At 40.4% G+C, this 16,581-nt stretch overlaps 1 protein-coding gene across 1 annotated transcript in view; it reads left to right on the top strand.

Annotated features, from left to right (window-relative positions):
• Positions 1-2,340, top strand: part of GHRHR (growth hormone releasing hormone receptor) — a 55,458-nt gene extending 53,118 nt beyond the window's left edge. The window contains exon 13 of the mRNA XM_070766893.1: positions 1,951-2,340. Coding sequence (XP_070622994.1) covers positions 1,951-2,085 — 135 coding nt within the window. The 3' untranslated portion in view covers positions 2,086-2,340. The remainder of the gene's footprint in view (positions 1-1,950) is intronic.
• Positions 2,341-16,581: the final 14,241 nt, after the last annotated feature.

Raw genomic sequence — 16,581 nt, 5'->3', positions numbered from 1 at the left:
TTACAGCAGCACGAAGCTTATAACTTCAGCCTGATGATGGTGAATGTGATTCACCGAAACGTCGCATAGACACTCAAAATATTACACGGGGCAAAACCCGAACTCAGAACAATCTACATACATATACCCGTGAAAATCTACGAAAATACATGATGAAGGTTATAGGGGAGAGACTCATAGTAAAATACATCTAAGAAATAATAGAAAAGAAGGTATAGTAATAGAACATAGCAATGAAAGAATAGAAGAAGAGATATAGGAATAGAAGAAAGGTATAGGAGATATAGGAGAGCAATAGGACAGGGGACGGAAGGCACTCTAGTGCACTTGTACTCGCCCCTTACTGACCTGAGCCAAGCATGCTGGTTGAAGAATTCTGAGAGTCAAAGTCCACGCAGGATGGCTAGGGAATTCTGGGAGTTGAAGTCCACAAACATTGGCTAGGGAATTCTGGGAATTAAAGTCCACAGCTGGTTGGAGAATTCTGGGAACTGAAATCCACGCAGGCTGACTGGAGAATTCTGGGAATTAAAGTCTTTGTATGCTGGCTAGGGAATTCCAGGAGTTGAAACCCATGCATACTAGCTGGGGAAAGTTGACAAGGCTGAGAAATATTGTTTTTCCTCCCACTCTTTTGAGTGGTTCTTTCCTGAACTTGAGATGGATGAGGCAAATTTTGGTAGTTCTCAGATGATGCTGTTATGCTGGAAATCTATTTATGTGGTTGCTAAGGGAAAATGACTCCTCAACACATAATGAACCAATCAATCAATCTTGAGGAAGACCAAAAACACAGTATGAGAGGTTTGAGAAAATGCAGATCCATTGGGAAAAAAATATTATAAATTCTTCCTTTAGGCTGCACAAGGGTGTGTTTGGCGGCATATATAGTTAATATACAGTTTTAGATTATTAATTAAAATTAATTGGATTTAGGACATTATATGTTGTAAGTCCTCGGTGGGGGCCAGCATAAAAGTACAATAAATAAATAAAAAAATAATAAAATTAATAATAAATAATACAGGAAGTCCTCAATTTATGACTACAATTCACCCCGTCATAAATGTGGATCAGTTGCCAAGCATCTGAATTCTGATCATGTAACCATGGGGATGCTGCATTGGTTGTAAGTGTGAAAAATGGTCATAAGTCACATTTTTTAGCACCGGTCACTAAATGAACTGTTGTAAGTCGAGGACTACCGGTATTTCAATATTTTGGTATCTATTTCTAGTTATAGGCACTGACTTACAACTAATTTTTTTAATGGTCAGCACTGAAAAAAAGATGCTTATGGCCAGTCCTCACAGTTATGACTAATCCTTGTGACTACCACACCATTCCCCCACACACACAATCAAAATTCAATTGCTTGACAACTGGCATGCTTTCATGACAGTTTCAATGTCTTGGGGTCATGTGCGACCTGACGGAGAAAGTCAATCGAGAAGTCAGATTCACTTAACAACCGCAGTGACTCACTTAACAATTTTGTCCAGAAAGGTCGTAAAATGGGGCAAAAACGCACTTAACAATGGAAATTTTTGGCTCAGTTGTGGTCATAAATCAAAGACTTCCTTATAAAACCAACAAATGTTGGGAAATGTTTTTAATAGGAAAGTGAACACAAGAACAAGGGGGCACAATCTGAAGTTAGTTGGGGGAAAGATCAAAAGCAATGTGAGAAAATATTATTTCACTGAAAGAGTAGTAGATGCTTGGAACAAACTTCCAGCAGACGTGGTTGGTAAATTCACAGTAACTGAATTTAAACAGGCCTGGAATAAACATATGTCCATTGTAGGATAAGATACAGGAACTAGTGTAGGGGCAGACTAGATGGACCATGAGGTCTTTTTCTGCCGTCAGTCTTCTATGTTTCTATATTTCTATGTTTCTAAATAATGATCCTTCCCCCCAGTAATGGTGGCTATTGTTATTTTCAAGGTACAAACAGAATTTTGCCGGAAATGGCGAAGCAAAAATCATGAATTTATGATGCCTCCTTGGAGGAAGAAGACCAAATGGACGATGCCCCCCACTTCCGGAATCAAAGTGACAAACTTAATGTTTAAGAATTAATTGAGATCAGCGTTTTTCAACCTTGACCGCTTGAAGGTGGGTGAACTTCAATTCCCAGAATTCCCCAGCTAGTAAAATTGGGGAATTCTGGGAGGTGAAGTCCATGCATGTTGGCAGAGAGATTCTGGGAGTTGAAGTCCGTGCATGCCAGCAGAGGGATTCTGGGAGTTGAAGTCCTTACATCTTCAAGCAGCTAAGGTTGATCCACACGGAACATGTGAATAGCCAAAGTACAAATCTCCGCTCAGATTCAACTCCCAGCTGGAAGATTTCTTCAAGTCTCATCCACAACAGAATCACCTCATCCCATGTTAAATATTGTGTAGGGCGTGCGCTTGCAAATGTACTCAACTCCACACCCCTCGCCTTCCTAACTAGTAGTATAATTGCTCTGTGTTGCAATGTAGAGTGACTACAAGGAGCCCTTGATTTAACGATGATTCGTTTAATGACTGTTGGAATTTACAAAGCCACCCAAAGGATGGGCTCATATCTGGTCCTCACACATGACTGTCACATCATCCCTCAATGGTCACAATGTTAAAATGCATGATGATGGGTTCTTTCTAGGGTCATGTGATTGCTCTTCACAACTTTCCCAGCCAAGTCAATGGGGGAAACCAGATTCACTTAATGACTGTATGACTCACTTAACAGAATGATTGGCGTAACATCTGTGGCCAAAAATCCCCCACGGTCGTAAAACACAAGTATGTGTTTTATGCTTAGCAATGGAAATTCTGGTGCTAATTGTGCCCTTAATTAGAGAACTAAGCTGAGCATTCACCAGTAAAATTTCAAAATGGTCCCTGTTATAATAATAATAATAATAATAATAATAATAATAATAATAATAATAATAATAATAATAATAATAATAATAATAATATTTGTATGCCGCCCTTCTCCGCAGACTCGGGGCGGCTCACAGCAATGATAAAAACAATATACAGTAACAAATCTAATATTAAAGTTTAAAATAAAAATTTTACATTAAAAAGCCTAAAAGCCCCAATATATAAAAAAGCATACAAACAAACATGTCATACATACAGCTACATAGGCAAGGGGGGGATGTCTCAGTTTTAAGAAGTTTACCAAAGGCAAGGAGGGTGGGGGCAGTCCTATATAATAATAATAATAATAATAATAATAATAATAATAATAATAATAATAACAACAACAACAACAACAACAACAACAAGTTGGAAGGGACCTTCGAGGTCTTCTAGTCCCCTACACTACTTCAGATAGATGGTTATCCAACATCTGCTTAAAAACTTCCAGTGTTATAGCATTCACAACTTCTGGTGGCAAGCTGTTCCCCTGATCAACCGTTCTGACTGTCAGGAAATTTCTCCTTCTAAGTTGCTTCTCTCCTTGTTTAGTTTCCACCCATTGCTTCTTGTTCTACCCTCAGGTGCTTTGGAGGAATAGGTTGACTCCTTTACTTTGTGGCAACCCCTGAGATATTGGAAGGCTGCTATCATGTCTTCCCTGGTCCTTCTTTTCATTAAACTAGCCATGTCCATTTCCTGCAACCATTCTTCATATGTTTTAGCCTCCAGTCCCCTAATCATCTTTGTTGCTCTTCTCTGCACTTTTTCTAGAGTCCCAGTATCCTTTTTGCATCGTGGCGACCAAAACTAGATGCAATATTCCACGTGTGGCCTTATATGGTGGAATTAACACTTCACGTGATCTTGATTCTATCCCTCTGTTAGTGCAACCTAGAACTGTGTTGGATTTTTTGGCAGCTGGTGCACACGGCTGGCTCATATTTAAATGGTCGTCCACTAGGACTCCAAGATCCCTCTCACAGTTGCTACTGTTGAGCAAGGTGCCACATATACTGTACTTGTGCGTTTTGTTTTTCTTGCCTAAATGCAGAAACTGACTTTTCTCACCATTGAATTTCATTTTGTTAGATAGCGTCAGTCTGAGCTAGAGATATAAGGCAGAGGATCAGGCAGAATAGTCCTTAGCTTACAACCAAAATTGTGCCCTACATTTCTGTTGCTAAGCAAGCCAACTGTTAAGCAAGTCTTGTCCCATTTTAAAACCTTTTCTCCTGGGAGTGGGCATGGCCAACGTCGCAGCAGTACAGTCTCTTCCACGCTCCACGGGGAAACCTGAATCTCAGCTGTTAGGAGACCTGGAGTCAATTGGAACCAGGTCAGACCTGTCTGGAGGGGCGGTGAAGAAGAAAAGCACCTGTCTGGGATTTGGAGTGGGGAGTTGCAACCCTCCCTCCAGGAAGCCAGCCCCAGCCCCTCACCCAGTAGCCGAGGAAGACGACTCTGTCGCCATTAGCTGGGACGGTCGCGAACAGACTGAATGGAAAGATCATGAATTGCCGGGGGGACGAAATCTTTTCTCCCACAGCTGTTAAGTGAATCACAGTTGTTATGCGAATCTGGCCTCCCCATTGACTTTGCTTGATGGAAGTTCCCAAAAGAAGATCACCTGACAACCTCCCCGGGATACCGCAACCATAGTACATTCCAGCACCCCCATTTTGACATGTGGGGATGCCACAACTTCTTGAAAAACAGTCGCCGACTACTTCTTAAAGTGCCGTTGTAACTTTTGAACAGTCACTAAAATAGTGGTTGCAAGTCGAGGGCTACCAATATGCTTTGCTCAACCTTAAAAAAAAATTGAGTCTTGGTTATATGCATAGTAGACAATCTGTTCGGACCGTTTTGGCATTGTGTTTTAACCACGTGAAGACGCTCACCTGTTGCCTTGTTAAATATTCCTTGCCTGTCAGCCCCCAAACAATCCTTGGTGAACTCAATGGTTATGTAATTGCTTTCCATGGGTTCATGGAAATGTTTATGTAATTGCTTTCCCTGGGCTTCTGCTTTATGATTGCTCTCTACAGGTACTTTGGCTTTGACATATCTAGGAAACCAATGTTGCACTAGGAATTGCTTCTGTGTCGTCGTGTTTCAGCAATGAAGACTGTGTGTTAGTTTCTGGATGGCTAAATGCTACAAAACGCACAAAACTGGTGGGATCAAAAATAACCCTCCGTGTCAGCTTAAGTGTATATACAGGTATGCAGAAAAGGCTGGGTTCATTAATGATGCTCATTGTTTTATGCAAAGTCGGCAGTTTAAAGACTTACGGACTTCAACTCGTCCACAACTCTTAAAAAGTTGCCAACTTGGGAGATCCCTGGCTTTAATGGAAATGATCAAATTTAAGGACATAATTTCAATCACTGGCAGGTTATAAGATTACCAACCTTGCTGTCAAGGGAAACAAAGCATTTAATAGTAAGCATTTAATATCACGTGCGCTACCTATTCAAACAGGTGGTAAGAAAGTAGGGGCAGTAAGGCACGAGACAGACTATGTAGATGGTAAACATAGGGTAAACAAAATGGACTCAAATGTCTTTACACCAATGCACAAAGTATGAGGAATAAACAGGGTGAATTAGAAATTCAAGTAAGTGAGGGCAAATATGATATTGTTGCCATTAGAGAAACTTGGTGAGATGAAATCAGCTAATGAACATACACCTAGATGGATTTAAATTATTTAAAAGAAATAAACTAAATAAAAAAGGAAGTGGAGTTGCACTATATATAAGAAATAACTACATCTCTACAGAAACAGCACAACGATGAAAATTCTCTTGAATACATTTGGGTCAATATTAAAGGGTGGGGGAATGATATTGCCATAGGTCTATACTATAGGCCATCCAACCTATTTCCTATATTAGGAAATAGATGGATTTTTTGCTAGTCAGCTAACTAAGGTATGTAGGAAGCACATCACAATAGTAGTGGGGGATTTTAACTACCCTGACATCAACTGGGAGTCAAATTCAAGTGGAAGATTAACAAACCTAGCAGACAACTTTGTTTCCCAAAATGTAGAGAAGGGAACAAGGGGATCAGCTATATTGGTCTTAATTCTCACCAATGGAGATGAAATGATAGAAGGTGTTGAAGGTACAGGAATCTTAGGGGCAAGTGATCACATAATATCGGAATTCAACATTATGCAAGCACAACTAATAGAACAAAATCAAATTAGAGCCTTGGACTTTAAAAAAAGCTAATTTCAATAAAGAGAGAGCTTGGGGAGGATTCCATGGATGAGAATCCTCAAGGGGAAAACAACTCAAGAAGCTTGGGAAATTTTGAAAACTAAGATAAAAGCCCAGTCTAGCACAATACCAATGAAGAAGAAAAATAACAGCTCTCAAAAGAAAGACAAAAAGGACAAATATTAAAATTTCAAATAACTAAAGCAGAATATCAGCAAATAGCCCGAGCCTGCAAAGATGAAGTGAGGAAAGCTTTGAACAAAGGCTTGCGACAAAAATAAAAAACAACAACAACAACAAAAACTTCTTCCAACATGTTAAAAACAAGAAGAAAGGGACTTCCGGTGGCCTTGTGGAGAGGAATAGGAGGTAGAAGACGGTGCTCATTTTCAAACTTTGAATTAATTGATGACTGGAGACCCTTTGAGGCACAGAAAGTCCGTAGGACTTTGCGGATGAAGAGAGGCATCCTGGGTGTCACGCCGGTGGAGGGCAGCTGCTTAGTGCTGCAAGGGGCTCTCTCCCTTACCCAAGTACTGAATTGCCCATGCGTGTTATTTAACATGGTACGTCTGAAGCTTTTGTGGGTCGCATAGCAGAGGAAGCTAATTATTTTGAGCAGTCTACATTTGATTAGTTAAAACAGATACCCGATTTCCTGAAAAATTGGAGCCCAGCAAGAGAATAGAAATCGAAACCATATCACCTACAAAGTAATGCTCCTAGCTAAACTAGGCGGACGGTGAAAGGATGAGCAGAAAGGACTTCTGCAAGTGTGCTGAAGAGGAAGCAGAGAGATTTGGGCTAAAACCTGAAAGGAGAGTCAACAAAAGGGAAAAAGAAGAAGAACAGCATACAGTGACCTGTGCAAGGGCATGAATCAGAATTTGAAGGGAATTAAGATCTGTGAATTATTGGACTTTTAAGAACTGTGAACTGAGGATTAAAGCACTGAAGCGGAAGTTGGAGTCAGAGCTTGAGAAGACAAAAAAAGAAACAGACCTCCGAGGCTAGACTCCATACTGGGACAATCTTGCTGACTAATACCTACTTGAACTATACAAACTGTTGAAAAGGACTGCTAAAATTAGATTGGATATAATTAAGGTGAAGAAAAAAAACCTATATTGTTTTCTCCCTTCTCTTTAATTGCTTTATACTGCTTATAAATTGATAAGATCCTTAAAGTACCTATATATTTATTGTGTACATTTCACAGTAAATTTCATTTTTCTGGGTCTTCTTCTTTCTCTTCTCCTTACTCTGTCTCTTTACCTCTCTTTTATCTCTCATTCTTTCCTTTTTCTCCTTTCCTTTCCTTTTTCTCTTTTTCTCTTTTTTTCTTTACAAGTAATGAATTGTATCTTAGTGGGAACTGTTGATTATTAAACATAATAAAATATATATTTAAGTCTAAATATTGAAATTATTTGTTAGTAATTATATTAGTATTATATAGCATTACATACCATATCTATAATAGTATAGTATAGAGTAATAATATACCTAGAAAATAGGGTATAGATAATAGTACACATAGAAATCAATATATAGAATATAATCAAACTACCAGGGGGGAAAAATAAAAAAAAAATTTAAATGCAACCACGATAAATTGAATACAGAGATGCATTATTAAACTTTTAAATATATTATTTTTTATTATTATTTCAGGAAATAAGAGGCTACCGCATTAGAATATACAGTTACAATTGTATAATTAAGTATAATTGATAATAGAATTGGAATTAAGTAGTAGGTGGTAAAGAATTGAAAAGCAACCTTCGGGATGACATAGATAGATAAATAGTTTTACTAACATTATTGAATGGCAATTTGGGGGAAAGTATTTAAAATATTAGGGGAACAAAGTAAAATAATCCTACAAAATGTCTATCATAATTTCTATAACCTTAAAAACAGGAAAAAAGTCAGCCTCCAATTTGGCTATCTACACCTGCCCCATCTAGCTAACACTCCATTGACGATATGCTAACCAGCGAAAAAAGTTAGTAATGTACCCCTAATTCAGACCATGAACACCACTCTATTTATGATGCAGGCAACCGTGCTAAAAACCCATGCATGTTAAAACTCCAGGAGACAATGTCTCTGAACCATAAATAATAAATAATCTAAATAATAAATACAAATATTCAAAAATTGGATGAAAAAAATGGAATTAATATAGGGAACGATTTTAAAAAATGAGAAACAAATACAATTAATAGAATCTAAGACTGAAAACACAGGAAAAAAAGTGGAACATCTTGTTATTATTATTTATTATTTATTAGGTTTGTATGCCACCCCTCTCTGAAGACTCGGGGCGGCTCACAACAGTAATAAAAACAATATAGTAGTGGAACAAATCTAATATTAAAAAACATATAAAATCCTATCATTAGTTTAAAAAAACCAAACAGCACATTCATACCAGACATAAAACAAAGTATAAAAAAGCCTGGGGGAAAGGTGTCTCAACTCACCCATGCCTGGCGGTATAAGTGAGTCTTGAGTAGTTTATGAAAGACAAGGAGGGTGGGGGCAGTTCCAATCTCCGGGGGAAGTTGGTTCCAAAGGGCTGGGGCCGCCACAGAGAAGGCTCTTCCCCTGGGGCCCGCCAAACAACATTGTTTAGTCGATGGGACCCAGAGAAGGCCAACTCTGTGGGACATTATCGGTCACTGGTATTTGTGCAGTAGCAGGCAGTTCCGGTCAGAAGGTTATGACAAATAAAAAGGAGTTGGAGAATTCATTATAAATCTCGAAATGGACCATTCCTCATTTTATCTACGCTTCCAAAATGTCACAGAAATGAGAGATGAAGACCTGGGAGAGTTGATGGCTGGAAGACTTATTCTGGAAAGATATAAAAGGTGCCATCATCGAAATTGATAAGATTTATTGAGTACACACCAATTATGCAAAATGCCACAATTGTCCGGCCGAACTCATCATTTTGAGCGGAGACTTTGGCCTGCAACAAGTAGAATGGTACTATGGGAATTGGGCAGGGGTGGTTGCACGAGAGGGAAAAATATTAGCCACAACAAATTATTTTCAGATGATTCAAGGTCATCCTTTGTTCAGCACCAGATGGAAGTACAGGGGAGGATCGTGAACATTGAGAGAACTGGAGTGGTCCATGTGATGAACATGTGGGTGTGGGGACGAGAGATGAACCTTAACCTGGGTGGAGAACTGTAGGAAAAGTTGGGTTGACTACAGTTCATAACCAACAGGGCTCTGTTAATACATTGGAACTTGGAAGAGGGCCAAGGTTTGGACTGATTTATTTCTCGGATGTTAAATGGAATGCTGACAACAATCTCCCTAGGGAAATCCATGTTATGTTCGTTCACGAGGAAAAAAATATCTGAGATCTAGTACAGTAGTACCTCTAGATACGAGCTGTTCCACATGCGAGTATTCCAAGTTACGAGCCACGAGGGGAGAGAAATTTCTGTTCCAGACCCGAGCTCAAATTCAGGATACGAGCTGAGCATCCACTAGGTGGCGCAAGAATCCTTGCTTCTGGTTATCTCGGAGGGGAAAAACAAAGTCTAAAGCCATTTGTTCCAAATACGAGTTGTTCGACATACAAGCTCCCTTCTGGAACGAATTAAACTCGTATCTAGAGGTACTACTGTATACACAGCAAGAAGGGAGGAAACTACCACTTACAAAGGAAAGGAAATAATTTTTTGAAGCAAACTCTGAGACGTATGGGGGAGCAAAGGAGTGAATATAAGGTTTGGGCCAATCTACTGAATAGGAAAAAATATTCCCTTTAGAATGTTGATAACTGAAGGGATGTTTATCTCATGTGGAGGGAAAAGAATTAAAAGGGAGAACTTGGAAAGAACTTTGGAAATTTTTGAACAAATATAGGAGGAGTGGAGGAAGAGTCCCAAGCAAGCGAGAAACCAGAACTAGGAAATTAAAAGTAAAGAAATATATAATGACCCCAAACGGGAAGAGTACTAATGGTAGAAATAGAAAGAGGAAACACAATTATTCTGATTGTAAGTATTTATGCCCCAAATAATTGTTCTGCCGGCGTGTTTCAACCGCCCGTAATTACAGGGTAATTAGTCCAGGAAGACACACACCACACGATAAAAAGGGAAACCCCAAAGTCTTTATAAACAGAAAAACAGAAACAGCTCCCTTTTTAAACGTCAAAGGGATTTTCTGGTACACACAAGGCACAGGTTAAATGCAATCCAATTGCTCACCCAATGACTGGGAAATCGAGTCCAATTCCAAAGTCCAGAAAGTCCACACACAGCCTTGAACAGCACAAAAACCATGATCTTGAAGAAACAATGAATCAGATAAACTGCCATGAGGCTAAAACACCAAGCTGCACTTTTATCTGTAGCACTAATTACATCAGCCCCACCCAACCACAGGTGGCCTCATTTTCTCTTGTAATAATCCTTCAGTTGTTGTCTCCTATGCATCACTCTACGCATGCATGGATTTGTCATTAATTCTTGTTCAGAATCCAGGGATGATACAGATGATTGATCTCCTCCTGGGCTGTCTGCCAAACTCCCCCCTTCCCTGTCACTCACGCTTCCTTGGTCAGAGGAGACTTCGTCGGCAGATTCCATTGGGAGCAAAACAGGCTGTGTTTTCCCCACATCCACCTGCACATTCCTTGGGGCAGGAGCTGGGCCAGAGCTAACCACAACAATAATGAACAAAATAAAGAAAATACATGCAAAAGCAGTCCAAACAAATATTAAAAAATTTGCATAATTGGAGACTTTAATGGAATAGTTGATTTGAACAAAGATCATGGGGGGGAGGGGCAGTGAAGGGCTACCAAATTTTTTACTACCACACTGTGGGCGTGGCTTATGCATTTTCTTTCAACATCTTTCAGTGCAAATTGGTTACTCTGGGGTGAAGTTCCATTTTTGCTATCCCTCTGCCCCCCCCGTTCAGGCAGTAGCCCACCTCTGGGAGGGGGCATGACAAACTGGGAAGACTACATCACCAAAAACATTTTTTGATATGGTAGAAGAACTTGGATCTTATAGATTTCTGGAGGACATTTCACCCAAAAGGTTGACAGTTTACCTTTTTATTCTTATCCACACAAAACCTACACAAGAATAGATACGGCCTGGATATCATGCGAACTTAGTAAAAATGTAGAAAAAAAATAGAAATTATATCAATATAGAAGCATGCAGCTGACAACTGACTTAAAATCTTAAAAACATAACAAATTATAAAGAAGTTATAAAAAGGATAATAGAACAGAAGAACAGGGACAGTAGGCACAATCGTGCTTTTATGCACACCCCTTGCAGACCTCTTAGAAAAGGGGAGAGGTCAACAGTAGATAATTTAAGGTTGAAGATTTTGGGGTTAGGGGAAGTAACAACAGAGTTAGGTAGTGAGTTCCAGGCATTGGTGCTGAAGTCATATTTTCTGCAGTCAGGTTTGGAGCGATTTACATTTAGTTTGTATCTATTACGTGCTCTTTTGTTGTTGTTGTTGAAGGTGAAGTAGTCACTAATAGGAAGGATGTTATGGTGTATGATCTTATGAACAATAGTTAAATTAGTTCGGAGGCGACGTAGTTGTAGACTGTCTAACTGTAGTATTTGAAATCTGGAGGGGTAAGGTAATTTGTTTCAAGAGGAGGAGCGAAGGACTCTTCTTGTGAAGTATTTCTGGACTCTTTCAATTGTCTCAATGTCCGTTATGCAATGTGGGTTCCATACAGGTGAGCTGTATTCAAGTATTGGTCTGACGAATGTTTTGTAAGCTTTGGTTAGTAGATCAGTGTTTCTGGAGAAGAAGCTATGTAAGATTAGGTTTCATTGCCTTAAATATTGCCTTAAAATGAATAACTTTTCCACAATTGCTATCACCCTATGTGGTTTCTCACTCATTAAATGTGGAATAACAACTCTTAGTGTGAAGAAGTGATTGGTGTATCTTCTTAACGTCTGATTTGATGGGTTGCAATCTCAAAGTTGTTATGGAAACTTCATCCTTCAGTGTCCTCCTGAGAATTCCTATTTGTTTACAGGGAGAATGTATTTGTATTGGTATTGGTATTTATTGGATTTGTATGCTGCCCCTCTCTGAAGACTCGGGGCGGCTAACAACAATATAAAAAGACAATGTAAACAAATCTAATATTAAAAATAATCTTAAAACCCCCAATTTAAATAACCACTCATACATACAAGCATACCATGTATAAATTCTATAAGCCTAGGGGGAAGGGAAATTTCAATTCCCCCATGCCTGACGACAGAGGTGGGTTTTAAGGAGCTTGTGAAAGGCAAGGAGGGTGGGGGCAACTCTGATATCTGGGGGGAGCTGGTTCCAGAGGGTCGGGGCTGCCACAGAGAAGGCTCTTCTCCTGGGTCCCACCAAACAACATTGCTTAGTCGACGGGACCCAGAGAAGGCCAACTCTGTGGGACCTAACTGGTCGCTGGGATTCGTGCGGCAGAAGGCAGTCTCGGAGATATTCTGGTCCGATGCCATGAAGGGCTTTATAGGTCATAACCAACACTTTGAATTGTGACCGGAAACTGATCAGCAACCAATGCAGACTGCGGAGTGTTGGTGTAACATTGGCATATTTGGGAAAGTCCATGATTGCTCTCGCAGCTGCATTCTGCACGATCTGAAGTTTCCGAACACTTTTCAAAGGTAGCCCCATGTAGAGAGCATTACAGTAGTCGTACCTCGAGGTGATGAGGGCATGAGTGACTGTGAGCAGTGACTCCCGGTCCAAATAGGGCCGCAACTGGTGCACCAGGCGAACCTGGGTAAAGGTCCCCCTCGCCACAGCTGGAAGATGTTTCTCTAATGTGAACTGTGGATCTAGGAGGACGCCCAAGTTGCGGACCCTCTCTGAGGGGGTCAGTGATTCCCCCCTCAGGGTTATGGATGGACAGATGGAATTGTCCTTGGGAGGCAAAACCCACAGCCACTCCGTCTTATCCGGGTTGAGTTTGAGTCTGTTGACACCCATCCAGCCCCCAACAGCCTCCAGGCACCGGCACATCACTTCCACTGCTGAGGCAACAAATCCCAAACAAAAAGGAAGAAAATTGACGTCAATGGATCCCTGGAAAACCAGAGTGTAAATTGGGCTTGCAGAAAGTGTTACATTGATCATATTCATGTAATTATCTTGAAGGGGGAAAAAAATGAAGTTTCCCTGGCTCTTGTTTAATGCAACTTTGAAGTCGAAGGAACAAGAATTAATTCAGGGAACTTGTCAGATTATACCTATGCCCTCAAGCAATTAATTGAGTGTTCAGTTCTGCGAAGAGAAAACACCCAACTTTAATATGATTATTGTTTTTTTCTGCACTGATGTGTCAGGGCTAAAAGCTTGTCAAGGCCCAAGTTGTTATAAACCCATTTGAACGTAGAGAAATGCTGGGTATGGTTGGGTGCGAACTTGCCTGTAAAATGTAGCACAATTTAATGTGTGTTTCAAGCAGTATGGATACTGGGGGATCAGGTGAAGTATTAGTACCACTTTATAAAACCTGTGTAAGACCACATCTGGAACACTGCATCTGGTTTTGGTCACTGCAAAGTTGAGAATTTGGAAAAAGTGCAGAGAAGAGTAATTAAGTACTTAATTAAGTAATTAAGAATACAGCTGCGAGAGCACTCATGGGCTTTCCCAAATATGCCCATGTTACACCAACAGTCCGCAGTCTGCATTGGTTGCCGATCAGTTTCCGATCACAATTCAAAGTGTTGATTATGACCTATAAAGCCCTTCATGGCACCGGACCAGATTATCTCAGGGACCGCCTTCTGCTGCACGAATCCCAGCGACCAGTTAGGTCCCACAGAGTGGGTCTTCTCCGGGTCCCATCAACTAAACAATGCCGCTTGGTGGGACCCAGGGGAAGAGCCTTCTCTGTGGTGGCCCCGGCCCTCTGGAACCAACTCCCCCCAGAGATTAGAATTGCCCCCACCCTCCTTGCCTTTTGTAAGCTACTTAAAACCCACCTCTGCCGCCAGGCATGGGGGGATTGAGATACTCTTTCCCCCTAGGCCTTTACAATTTTATGCATGCTATGTCTGTATGTATGTTTGGTTTTTATAATAATGGATTTTTAATTGTTTTTAGTATTGGATTATTATGTGCTGTTTTATTATTGCTGTTAGCCGCCCCGAGTCTCCGGAGAGGGGCGGCATACACATCCAATAAATAAATAAATAAATAGACAGACAGACAGACAGACAGACAGACAGACAGATAAATAAATAAATAAAAATTAAATAAATAAATGAATAAAATAAATAAATAAAATTAAATAAAATTAAATAAATAAATGAATGAATGAATGAATGAATAATTAAATAAATGAATGAATGAATGAATGAATGAATGAATGAATGAATAAATAAATAAATAAATAAATAAAGATGATTAAGGACCTGGAGACAAAAACATATGAAGAACAGTTGCACAATTTGGATAGCTTTATAGCATTACATTTAGACTTATGTAATGCTTCATAGTGCTTTTACAGTCCTCTCTAAGCAGTTTAAATGAAATTGAAATTGAAATTCAATGCATAGAAAATTAAAATCTTACACTAGGTAAGAGAAACTAAAGTCATACATATAAACTATGTACAATATTTATTTATTTTATTTATTTATTTATTAGATTTGTATGCCGCCCCTCTCCGAAGACTCGGGGCGGCTCACAACAGCAATAAAAAACAGTATAACAATGGGACAAATCTAATAATAAAATAAATAATAACCCCAACAACTAAAAACCATACAGCACATACACACCAAATGTGAAATATAGTAAGCCTGGGGGAGATGCCTTAGTTCCCCCATGCCTGGCGGTATAGGTGGGTCTTAAGTAACTTGCAAAAGACAAGGAGGGTGGGGGCCGTTCTAATCTCTGGGGGAAGCTGATTCCAGAGGGCCGGGGCCACCACAGAGAAGGCTCTTCCCCTGGGGCCCGCCAAACGACATTGTTTAGTCGACGGGACCCGGAGAGGGCCAACTCTGTGGGACCTTATTTGCACTTGCCCCCACGCTCCTTGCTTTCCGAAAAAGTTTGAAAACTCATCTTTGCCGCCTGGCCTGGGGTTTCTTAGATCTTCCTGACCAACGAATGTGTTTAGAGTGACCTATTGAGTGAATGATAGGTTCGCCATCATTGCCATAGGTCGTAAAGTGGCCAAGTTGCAGTCCCCTTTTCTAGGAGAATCCTTGGGTGAGATTTTGAGATAAATAAAGCAGAGTGCCACTAGATGGCGACCTATCCTTTAAAGATGCCTTTGTTGGTTGACCAGCTATCCTTTTTTCTCTCAACTGATATGATAGCGGCTCTTGCAAACTCATTCGAAAAATATAAAACAAAAACAAAAATGCTTCGGTTGCTTGAAAGATGGATTGAAGGGGACTCTAGAGCTCCATAACAGGGAACAGCCGTAATGTCTTCCCTCTTTTTTCCCTCCCTTCCTGTTGGCATTTTTTTTTGTGTGCAAAAGACAATAACCACAAAATTGTGCCTTCCCTGGGAGTTGGCAGGATGGATTCAAGCAGAACGTGACTTGTTATAAATATGAAAAGAGTAAACAGAGAATGAATAACCAAGTCTGTTTCGGGGCAGTGTTTCTTAGCCTTGGGAACTTTAAGGCACAAAAGGGAAAGAGGGAGGGAGGGAGGGGAGGGAGGGAGGGAGGAAGGAAGGAAGGAAGGAAGGAAGGAAGGAAGGAAGGAAGGAAGGAAGGAAGGAATATCTTCTATGTAAGATTTCAGCTCTCAGACTTCCACAGCTAGCAGGCTGGCTAAGGAGTTGAAGTTCATACATTGTAAAGTTTTCAAGATTGGGAAACACTTGATCAACGGGCTTCTCATCATTTAAGGCTGAATATAGCAATAGCTATCATGGGCTTTCCTAAATTTGCCCATGTCACACCAACACTCCGCAGTCTGCATTGGTTGCCGATCAGTTTCCGGTCACAATTCAAAGTGTTGGTTATGACCTATAAAGCCCTTCATGGCACTGGACCAGAATATCTCCGGGACCGCCTTCTGCCGCACGAATCCCAGCGACCAGTTAGGTCCCACAGAGTTGGCCTTCTCCGGGTCCCGTCAACTAAACAATGTCGTTTGGCGGGACCCAGGGGAAGAGCCTTCTCTGTGGCGGCCCCGGCCCTCTGGAACCAACTCCCCCCAGATATCAGAGTTGCCCCCACCCTCCTAGCCTTTCGTAAGCTCCTTAAAACCCACCTCTGTCATCAGGCATGGGGGAATTGAGACTTTCTCTCCCCCTAGATTTATAAAATTTATGCATGGTATGCTAGTGTGTATGATTGGTTTCTAAATTGGGGTTTTTTAAAATTAACTTAAATATTAGATTTGTTTACATTGTATTATTATTGC

The sequence above is a fragment of the Erythrolamprus reginae genome, chromosome Z (genome assembly GCF_031021105.1).
Source record: "Erythrolamprus reginae isolate rEryReg1 chromosome Z, rEryReg1.hap1, whole genome shotgun sequence".
NCBI classification, from domain to species: Eukaryota; Metazoa; Chordata; class Lepidosauria; order Squamata; family Dipsadidae; genus Erythrolamprus; species Erythrolamprus reginae.
This window is presented reverse-complemented; position numbering and strand designations above follow the sequence as displayed.